The sequence below is a fragment of the Solanum lycopersicum genome, chromosome 6 (genome assembly GCF_036512215.1).
Source record: "Solanum lycopersicum chromosome 6, SLM_r2.1".
Taxonomy (NCBI): Eukaryota; Viridiplantae; Streptophyta; class Magnoliopsida; order Solanales; family Solanaceae; genus Solanum; species Solanum lycopersicum.
In genome coordinates, this window is record NC_090805.1 from 43,564,397 (window position 1) to 43,576,577 (window position 12,181).

At 30.5% G+C, this 12,181-nt stretch overlaps 1 protein-coding gene across 1 annotated transcript; it reads right to left on the reverse strand.

Moving 5' to 3' along the window:
* Positions 1-3,675: 3,675 nt before the first annotated feature.
* Positions 3,676-7,830, reverse strand: LOC101243899 (serine/threonine protein phosphatase 2A 57 kDa regulatory subunit B'). Its single transcript, NM_001310018.1, has 2 exons — positions 5,814-7,830; positions 3,676-4,315 (listed from the first exon to the last, which is right to left on the reverse strand). The coding sequence occupies exons 1-2, from the start codon at positions 6,948-6,950 to the stop codon at positions 3,956-3,958; spliced, it is 1,497 nt and encodes a 498-aa protein (NP_001296947.1). The 5' UTR covers positions 6,951-7,830; the 3' UTR covers positions 3,676-3,955.
* Positions 7,831-12,181: the final 4,351 nt, after the last annotated feature.

Genomic DNA, 12,181 nt, shown 5'->3' on the forward strand with positions numbered 1-12,181 from the left:
AAAGCATTAATTTCTGTTTTTTAGTGAGTTGGAAATCAAAATAAGTCATAAAAATATAAAAGTAATTAATATAAATTATTATTTTAGTAAGTAATTAAAATAATCTTTTTCACTATATTCAATTTTTAGTGTCATAACATTTATTTTTAATATATAACAGAACTTTTTCTTCCACTTTATAAAAAGTTACCTTTTCACCTTCACCTTCATATTCTCTCCCTTTCCTTTTCATGACTCCCATAAAAAAAAATTTACTTTCCCGATCCGATAGTTTGAAGAGGCCCCACACTAAATAAATTGAAATTTTGGAGTAGCACAATTCGACAACATACAACTCATATTTGTTGCTTTAGGTGCAAAAATAGGTAAGATTGCAGCCTTGTACTTGTAGGAAAATTTTATCTTTTTTAGAATGTGATTTTGGTTTGATTTACTTTCGACCTTAGACTTAATTTAGTTTTGGTTAGGAAGACACCTAAATTCATTGATTGAAAACTTTAGGTTTACACATCCTATAAAAGTTTCAGTAGTAACACTACTTCAAAATCATATGAAAATAAAATAAAATAAATTAAGAGGCATAATAGCGTAAAATATTAGACAAAATAAAAGTATTTATGTCATAAAGTACACAAAAATTTATCTTTTTATCTAGCTTTAAGTTGAAACATTTTCAAATTATTTTTTTTGAAAAAATATCAAAAAATCTTTCATAATTTTCCCATATGGTGTTGTTTGACTATTTCTGCACGAATATGTGTTTTGACTATCGACATACAATTGACTATTGTTCCAGGATTGAAGTGTGTTAAAGCTTTCATGAACCTCGGCAACTCGGCAAAAAACCCTCCCAAGTGCCATAGACTTTTTCAAAAGCCCGCTTGCAATCAAGATAAGCTTTTCTTTTACTTACTGAAATGTCTTATGCTTTAATATAAGAGCAACTGTTTGGCAGTATTTGATGGGAAACATAAAATTAATAATAATATTAATTATCAAATAAAAAATGAATGTTTCCTCATTAATTAAAAATCATCTAGGGGTAAAATAGTATCTTGGAATTCTTTCTATATCAACACGGAGGACTTAGCAATCATCTCAACATCCAAGTTGAAATGCCCTTCGAGGCACGTACCCATATCACATGTATGTTCTTTAATATCTTCCAACTTTTCACATGTTAGTATGTTTATCAATAAAAGAAGTCAACCTAAATCGACATCCTTGTTCTACACGCCTGCAAACAAGTCGCCATGATTTCTTTGTCGATTTAATAACAAAGCACTCCCTTGCTATCTTCAAATGTAAAAGTTTTACTGCTCTTTGCAACTGCTTATTTGAATTGAATAACATGTCTTTTTCAATATAAATAGCATCATTCATGAAATCTTCTGGTTCATGCCACGTACGTTGTGATGTATACTCATCATGTGTATCACCAAAGATATATGGACTATCCGGGAGATGATCAAGATAAGGAATTAATGATTACGAAACGGACTCATGGACATTGGTCTTGGCGATCGAATGGGAGTCAAAATCATCATCACTAGATGATGCCTCAAATGGAACATTATCTCCTGATTCCTCAGCATTAGGCAAATCATCACTATTACTAGCTGAAGGTGAGCCGTAATTAGGAAGATCACGATTATTGATATTCACAGGATCAATTGGCTCATCTTGTGTAATATTTTTTTTATATATGTAAAAAATTATATAAATATTTGGCTCATATAATTAACTTATTCAAAAAAAAAAATAGTGTTAGACATAGCGATAATCATCTACATCAAAAGTAGGCGAGACATGAAAATTTGAGGATGTCCCAACATTTTTCGTCATTTCAAAGTGTGAAGACTGACCAAAATAATTATTTAGTCCATAACTTGGAGCAATATCCCTATCTTGCTGAGGTAAACCGCTACAAAATATATAATAATAAGAATAATAAATAATATAAATTAATAAATAATTGACAAATTCAACAAACAATAACCGAAATATAATAATTGAGCATTACCGATCACTTTCATTGATAGTTTCGTTTAAATCAAAATCATATCGGCCAGTATGAATATTTTGATAATGAGTCATTTTAGGAAAATTAGTAGATTGAATTATCGGAAATTCATCAATGCTATTACGATTTTCTAATTAGGGATGGACATCGACTGATAAATGAGAACATTGTTGACTAATCTTAGGCTCCTTCCTAACATAGATTTCAAGTGTTGTTAACTTGATTTGATCTATATAGTCATTTGGAACCCTCACAAAGTCGGTTAAATATTCGTCATTATAGATAATTCACTCTCCAAAATTTACTTGTCCTTGTGATAAAAATGAAGTAGGGTATTTTTCGACTATAAATAAATTATAATCCGTACTGTTTATACCCATTCTTTTATAAATTGATGAAATAAATTTATGATATCGGATATTAATTTGATATTTAACATTGTTTTTGGGAGGACAATTATAATAAACGGTATTTCCGTCATGAATAATTTCGTCATTCCAATAAAATGAAACTTTAACTTTAGGTGTAGAAGACATTTCTTTTAGATTGAAATGAACAAATATAGAAGATTTTATATTGTAGGTGCTATCAACTATCCATAAACGTCCTTAAATAGAGATTGAAAGATTTTTCAGAACAAAAGTACATAATGAAATATTTTTTTTCGTTTTAATGACATATCAAAATCAATATAATTTGTATAACACTGGAAAAGCTTCTTCAATACGTGAAAAATATTCTTCTTATAATGTGTAATAAAAAGTTTCACTTTATAAAATGGAATAAAAAGTTCCACTTCATAAAGTGGAAGAAAAAACTCCACTTTATAAAGTGTAATAAAAAGTTCCGTTATATATTAAAAATAAACATTATGACACTAACGGAAAACGTTTAGATTCTCGGATATAGTAAAACTTTTTCTTTTACTAAACTTATTTTAGTTACTCTAAAATAATAACTTATTTTGATTACTTTTATATTTTTATGACTTAATTTGATTCTCAAAACTCTTTTTTAGTTGAGAAATAGTAGTACTACTTTTTTCTATTTATCGTATAGTTGTTGAATGTGGTCGTATTCCGTACTCTTCTATGGTATTATTTCGCTGTAAAGTACCCCTTTACAGCTCATTATTATAATGCTACAAACAGGTACCAAATAAATTTTGACTTTGAAGAATCACAAAAGTCCACATTCTTGTAAAAATAATCTCTTGTAAAAATATAAGGTAAAACCACATACAATAAGTCCACATAATCATTAAACCTTGCACATGGTGAGAGCTTTACTACACCGAGCTGTCCTTTTTTCTTTTTAATCTGTTGATCAGACTGGAAGTCATAAACTAAATTCTAGATTTGCCTCACCATACAAGTTAGCACATTCTTAAGTCATAACTTTTAAGCAAGTGAGTGCATAAATATCACTATAATAAACCATTTTTAATAAATGGGAACTTAAAGAGTATAAAAACATCTGTTTGAGGGCAAAATGAAAAGGTAATAATTAGAAGCTTCATAAATATAGTACAAAACTACAAATTAGTCAATGTCAAGAAATGGTGTCAAACAAATTGCCTGAGATCTTTATATTTTCTTTTCCACTTCCATCCAACTAGCAAAGCTGAACACTAAAGAAGCCAGGCAAAAAGGTGATGAAAATATTAGCCATTTAGATAACATATAAGGCCATGACAAAATGTTCATAAAGTAAAATAAAAGAAACAAATGTTAGTTTAGCCCCCCCCCCCCCCCCCATTCGCGCTCTCAACACAGTTGCAGGACTAAGGTTACAACAGAGATAAGGCTGTTAATCGGGTTGATCTTCAAAAACCTGCTCCAGACAACAGCCATTTTCCATCCATGATTCCTAGATTGCGTGGAACATACACAGAAAAACACGGGGACAAGGATAGAGTGGAGTCATCACCTCTTAGCAAGTGATTGAAGTTGCTAAAGGCGTTACCAGGACAGCAATGTTTCCAGCTACAGGTGGACGTAGACTAGCTGCAGTCTCCAGCTGTTCCCATGCTTCCTTCCGTTTTTCAGATTCCAAGTCTATTTTCTCCTGTTCTTCCTTGTAATGAGAATGACAAGCAAGGAAAAGTACATCATCCATTTCGGAGAACATCCTTCTTACATTTAGACTCAAGTTCTGCACAGCATGATTCCAGTGGTTCTGAGTATTGCTTTCCACAGCTGGGAATATAATCGGGAGAATCACGTGCCGGTTATGTGCAATCAAATTGACAATTTGGTCATTATTCCAAAGGAAGAGAGCCCTTTCAGCAACCTGGAAAATAGAAGTTTGACTGTTAGGATGACAAGTAAATGTCTTTGGGAGGGAGGGGGGTAACTGATAACAGACTAATGCAGCATCAAAGAGATCATCACATATGGCAACCTTTCTACCAGAGAAGGCCTGAAGTTCATATCTATCACTCCCCACTGGGAAAAAAGGGGGGTTGAGAGAGAACTCTAGAGTGAATGGAAAGATAAAGAGGAGGAAGGGGTTTCAGAAACCAACCAACAATGAACTAAATTTGTTTTTCAACCATTTTGCCATATACTCATTCTTCTCTCTCTCTCTCTTCCCCATCCACAAACCACTTTTCATGTAGAAGCCTCCAGTATTTAGATAAATACACAATTCATAAGCGTAGTCCTCACTCTTGGTTAGAAGATCATTACTTAGTCGCAAAAATATACTATATGCCTTGGAAGTGAGATGCTATAGTTTTTGGCAAATTGTGTCCCTGAACCCAACAATTTCCAGCCTCAACAATAAAAGATAAACGGAGAAGAACCATGTGATGCCATATAATGATTGAAATCCAAGTATCTACCAGAAAGACTTGGTTTATAACAAGTAGAAATTTACACATGTTTAGATGTGTTGAGAACTTGCAGGTTTAAAGATATCATACTATAACCACCACCACCAACTCTTCAGAATATGGTGGTGGCGTTCATCGAAGTGCAATGACTGATTGATGTCAGAAGATTTGGCCAAACAGGCCCATGATACTTGGTTTTATTTAAGTTAACTCTGTCAAAGATCCAATTACTTCATCAGTTTCTCTCTGTCTTTGAAAATCCATTTTTTGAGTCTGTCTAAGAATGGACAAAGATACTTAAATGATTGACTGAATAATGCAGATTAAGCAATATATCTCATTCTTCTTATTGGCAGGTTTTCTGATGAATTTTATTAACTTGATTCCAGAAATGCCCTGGGAAACAGTAATAGATCTTCTTTATCAGCACTCTTCTATCTATTGTCATCCCTTGAAACCACTTGTTTACCCAGTTCATTGACAAGGCTGTTGTTTCGTATAGACAAAAAAAATCCTGAACATTCTCTTGGGGCACAAGTCTTTTTGGCTCATAATCTTAAGTTCTTGACTCATTGCTGAGACCATTTCAAACTAAATGAAAAACTCCTGTCAGCAATCTAGAAATTTTATTCTAGGCAACTGAGCTGGTAGTAATTTTAAAGATTTTCATATAAAAATTCCACACAGCTAAAAATACATGTAAATCTGGAAGGATCCTGATTCTTTACAAGTCAAACAACTGGATGAAGAATACATCATTCAATCAATTGCATTTCCATCCCACATTAGCCTGAATCCTCTGTATCAATTAGAAGGAGAATTCTTATCACAATATTAGTTCATAGATCCTTGAACAAACCATATCTAACCAACAACTCAGAAACTACGCAACAAATAAAAATTGAAGTACACACGCACACATATATACATGTCTAGAGACACAAGTATTAGTACCTGAAAATGGTAACTATTGATGCAGCAACCGATCCGCCAGAACAAGGGAACCATCACTTTTTGGAACTCAGCCATGTTAATAACTTCCAAAATTTCTTCCAGCTCACTCAAAAACATCACCTCCTTTTGGGTGCTTGTGATAGGCCAGTACTTCAACAAACCCCTAATCACAGTGCTAGCCAATTTGGGATCTTTCTCTATGAACTGGTTAATACAATATGATAACTGTTGAAAGTAAATCCCCAAGGATTTTGGCTTGTGCAAAGGAATCAAGGTCCTTGACAAAAAGATCTTATGCTCCTCTTTCAATGGCAGAGCGAACCCTGTAACCACACTTCCAAATATCTCCAAAAGTTCAGCAATCCCATTATGTTTCTCCGATTCGAACACAACACGGTAAAACACATTGCTTATACTCTTCCTTATATAAGGCCTGTGAACCATGAACTTGCCATAAATCCTATGCAAAATAGCTTTCAAACAATCTCTTTCCCTTGGATCTTCAGAATCAAACAAGTCAAGTAATTTCAAGATGAACTGATGGTTTATATACTTCTTTGCAACCTTAGCTTCAAGAGAAGAGGATGTTACAAACTTAAGCAACAGATCATACACAATTTGCAAGTGAGGCCAGGCAGGGTCAAAAGTAGGCTCATCATCATCATTTTCGCTGGCGTGGCTATTATTAGACCGATAATTAGGAGGGAAAACCCGAAACAAATTAACAGCACATGTTTTACACAATGCAAGAATTGCAGGTTCTGAAAATTTGGGTGGATTAGCAGATACAAAATCCAAAAGCTCAAATAATGTAGCCCTTTTTAGTTCCTTTTCTGCTACATTCTTAGTTGGGTCCCTGAAATCAAAGTCTACACAGCAGAGACTTAACTTACTGATAAAAAGATTCATCTTTTCAGAGCTGGGAACATCTTTGAAGGAAATCAAAGGCTCGATCCCTGCAATCACACTTGCTGGGAACACAACTGAGGAAGTCCTCCTTGGAACACTATTAGGCCTTCCAGGGCCTAAATTTGAGCTTGCATTCGGACTGTTTGAGTCTGAATTGCCTCTTCCTGAGTCTACTGACTCAGATTTCAGTGATTTCTTCGGAAGCTTACTCAGAAAATGCTTCCACATGGTGCTTTTCACAAACTTTTAACACAAAAACAGACTCAAAACAGATAAAAGAGGGTGAAAAAACACTCAAATCAAGATATTACTGGTAAAGGGCAACAACCCTAGAGCTGTAATACACAACCAAGATCTAAACCAAAACCCCATTGGCTAAAAAATCTGCAAACTTTAAGCTAAACCACAAAATGGGGGTGCCATTATCTTCAGCAAGAAGAAAGAAAAATCAAATCTTTCCTCAAACTAACTTAAAGGGTGGTTCAGATCTTGATTTACAAATAGGGAAAAGATTGAAAAAAAATGCAAGAATCATGCAAAGCTGAAGCCTTTTTTGCTCAATTTACAACCTTGGATTCTTTAAATAAAAAGAGAGAGAGCCCAGATCTCATACACATTCATTATAACTATTTATATATACATAACATGAAAAAGATTCAGATATATTGCAGAGAAGGGGGTAGGGAGGGTGTCAGGATGTGGGTAGGTTGGGTGGGTGGTGGGTTGAAGAGGGGAGAAAGAAGGAGATTCAGATGCTGATAACAAGGCTAAAGAAAACAAAAAATGTCATTATTCATCATTCAATTTCTTCATGCACTAGTACTATGTACATACATTTTATACATAAACATAAAAACAACAAGTGAATAAAGCTTTCTTCTTCATTAGGAAATTTTTGGGTTTGAAGGGGGTGGGGTAAGTGAGCTTAATTATGAACCTTGGCATGGATGCATGGTGCAGAGGGGAAAATGGTGAAAGTTCATCATTGTTTGTTTGTATCTTTTTGACAATAATTTACTGTAATAATAATAATAAAAGTAGAACAAAAAATTAAAGAGCAGTAAATTTGAATGACTGGCTAACTTTTTATTTCTTTCACAATAATGTTCTGCTTTTTTTTTCTCGATTTGTGAGATGGTTTTATTATTGATTACTTATTTCTGATAGAAAAATACAGGTGGGTCTCTCAGCCTCTCAGCTTTGGCCTTGTGGAAGAAAAATAAATAAATGAAAAGAGTAAAGCGTCTCTCCACACAAATTTGAAAAAGATCCCTTTTTTTTTTCATAGGGTTATTATTGGTTTTTTAATTATTTTTTCTCCCATCTTTAAGATATATTAAAATAAGGGAAAGAACTCAAATATGTCATTAAATTTTTAGAAAATACTCATTTATATCATTCGTTAAAAGTTTGGTTTATTTATGTCATTATCATTTAAGAAAATGTTCATTCATGCCATTATTTTTAACAGTGTTTTGCAATATCATCTTTTATGTGTGGCCAATTATAATTTGGCCACATCATCAATTTTTTAAATAGAAAAATCATAATTCTGAACAAAAATTGAATTAATTTTTTTTTTATTTTTTTATTACAAAAATTGATGACGTGACAAAATTATAATTGGACATGTGTCACAAATGGTTTTGCAAAATCACTATTAAAAAATAATGGCATGAATGGACCTTTTCTTGAACGGTACTGGCATAAATGAGTCTTTTCCCTTAAAATAATGGAAAAAAGGTTAAATATACTCTTGAACTATAGTAAATAGTATGTAGATACCTTTCGTCATGCTTTAAGGACATTGGTGCTCCTACCGTTGAAAAACTAAAGTATATATACCCTTTAACTAACGGACATACATGTGTCATAATCTTATCCATCAACCCGACATCGAATCGATGAATAAGATTGTGTCACGTGTCCCTATTTAGTCTTCTGTTAGAGTGAAGGGCATATACGGTCTAGTTTTTTTTACGGCAGAGGCATCAATATTTCAAAAGTATGACGAAAGATATCTGCATACCATTTATAATAATTCGGAGATATATTTATCTTTTTTCCCTAAAATAATTGAATGCGCACAAACTAATTCAGTCCCCTAGTTATGAGAAAGTTATTTTTGAAATGATTCTTACTTGCTAACAAATAAAATTTTGTTTCTATAAAATATTTTCTCCACAAAACTTACTAAAAGAGAAATTTTAAAGTTATTCAAACAAGTAATGCTCTTCTTTATTTATTTATTTTTTTTAAAAAAAGAGAGAGAGAGAGAGAAAAGGTGGCATGAGAGGGTAAGAATAAAGATAAAAACAATAAAAGTAAACTCAAGCATGTTTCAAAAAAAAAAATGTACATGTATCACTTATTCTCTTTTTGGTAATATTTGCGTTTTTTTAACAAAAAAGTCTTTTAATTTATATGAGAAAATGTTATACTTAAAAACAAATTAAAATAAGTAGAGACCAAGTAGGCGTTTGGCCGTAGCTTTTAAATATTTTTTACTTTCTTTAGGATTTTATAGAGTTGGAGCTGAATATAAATACAAACAATATTTGAAATTAGTTCATGCTTTGATTATACTTAAATATTACTTCAAAAACAAAAATTAAATTACAAGTTATTTTTTAAATTTATATTTTTTATGATCGAACACTAATTATTAAATAAAATAAAAAAGTAGTCTAAAAAAAAATACTCTCTTCATTTAAAAAGAATTGTCTAGTTTGATTTGAAACGGAGTTAAGAAAAGAAAAAAGACTTTTTAATATTATGGTTCTAAATTAAAGTCATGTCAAATATATCAAAATGTCCTTTAATCTTATGTTTTAAACATGTCACGTGAAAAGTTAAAATTAAAATATTGTCAAAACAGGTAAGGAGTTATTCTTTTTTAAACAGACTAAAAAATAATAGGATAATTTTTTTAAAAAACGGAGAAAATATTTTTTATGATCAAATGGATTCAAAAAACAATAAATGTAACACAAACAAAGTACGAGATATAATAATTGTAAATTAGCTATCCTCTACATTTTTTTGTACGATGCAAATTAATTACTAGTGACATGAATTATTACTCCTAAAATTTGGTACAATTTGACACACCTAATTACAAGACGTACAAATAATTATGATATTTTTAGTATAATAATAATAATTCTGCCTCTAGTTCCACATGCACTTTACAAAAGATATACGTGCAATCAAGGTTTTAATATTGTTTCGTATTAAAATACCACCTTTCAATAATATGCTATTAGTACAAATACAATATTTACTGTTTGATTTTTTTTTCGAAATGATTTAATTTTTTAAAATTTTATTTCTTGACTTATAGAAGAAATATGCATGTTTAACAGTGTGTTATATGTATTTGCCACAAAAAAAATAGTATAATGTTATATATAATTTTATTTTTGTAAAATGATTGTAGAAATACAGGAGAATAAAAACAATTACAATTATTCTCTAACTTGTAAACACTTGCAAGTTCGACATAAAATTATCACTGGGTGTTGCTAGTTCAAATACAATACTTAGGTCCATTTTTACATGATTTCAAAATAATAATATAAAAATAGAATTATATTGATTTAAACTTGAAATTTTATTTAGATATGCAAGTTGGATTTCTCAAACATGAAAGTCCCACGATTTTCCAAAACTATCCTAACATCTCAATCCATTTTTACTTGTCTACTATATTAAAAGTAATTGTCTAACAATATTTGATCGATTTGAAAATTAAGAGATAATTTACCTTTTTTAAAAAAAATATTTTACCTTTACTATTAAATTTTTTTCAACATTTAATATATTTTTCAAAGTATTAAATTTTATATTCAAATGGTAATGTAGTATTATTACTCATGTTATATATTATTTCTAAATGTTTATATCAAGTCAATAGTAGATAACTATTGTTTGACAGAATGAGTATTATTAAAATTAACAGAATTATAGTTCATAAATAAGGTATCAAAGTATCCTAAGACGCCGCAGTAATAATCTCATGTCTCCACGTACGATGATTACATGTTATTACAAACTTTTAGATACATGTAATTTACAAAGATTCACTAGTTAACCTAAGTAGTAACTGAATACTCCATATGTCCCTAATTATTTGTTCACTTTCCTTTTTTTAGTTGTTCCTAATTATTTGTCTATTTTAACAAATCAAAAAATAAAAATTTATTTTACCTATTATACCTTCAATTAATTTCTTTGAAAAGATAGAATTTCTAGAAAATTTTAAAATTTAATTCATGCATTTCATAATTAATAGGATAAAATGGTAAAATCACTATATTAATAAATATTTTCTTAATAGACGTGTTAATTTAAAAATGAACAATTTAAGTAATTAAGAACGTGGGAAATAAAAAAATATATCTAAATTATCCCTTTTTTTAGTATCACGCGTAAATTATTATAAATGTAAGAAACACACTTAAACTATCACTCGTATGTGTTTGGTGTATGTATAGTGTATTGCACGCACTATCTTTTTTTAACCAAAGAAAAAAAAGTTTGCGACTTTGAAAAAACAATTCCGTTAAATAAGTTTATAAAAGATTAAAATGAAAGTGGGCTGTTGATAAATATAGAAGTAAAAGGATAATATAAGAAGAATGAGGAATAAATTTCTTGTCTTTTACGTTTACGTGCGAAGACTTCTTTTTTTTTTTCATTAATTTTATTTATTTACTAGTATTCTTTATTAATTAAAAAAAATTGACTCTCATTCATCATAATTAACTCTTTAAGTATTTTTATTTTCTCCGGTACTAATTATTAATTTCTTGATATGAGTGTTGCCTGTTTATTCTTTATCAATTAATAAGTATTGAATTATGAACGTAATATAAATATTATCAAGATTATATTTAAATAGTAGCTTTAAAAAAATATATTCCCTTCGTTACATTTTATGTGACACAATTTCCTTTTGGTCAGCCTCCCCTCCCCCCCCCCCTCCCCAAAAAAAGAATCACATTTTCTTATATATGGTAAGTATTTAAATGTATAATTCATTTTTTACTCTTGTTGGTCCCATTTAATTTTAAAGATGGTACATAATACATTTATGAGGAGAGAGAAAATTGAGTTGACTTTTTTGAATGACAATTTAACAAATATTTCAAAGTCTTCATTATTTCTTAAACTATGTGTCCGGTCAAATGTTGTCACATAAAATGGGACGGAGGGAGTACAAGTTTAAAACTGATGAATATTATTATTAGAGTTCTTTTAATTTAACGATTCTTTCAATCCTTACCGACATTCTTGATAAGTAAGATGATTAGATTGAAACTAAAATTTGTATTCTCTTGGTTATATATTTGTAACACGACATAAAGTCAATGGAATATGAATATATTAAGTTAACACTATGTTTATGCAAGCTCAAATTTTGGTGTAAAAAAACTGTTTTTCCTCAAAGTTTCAGC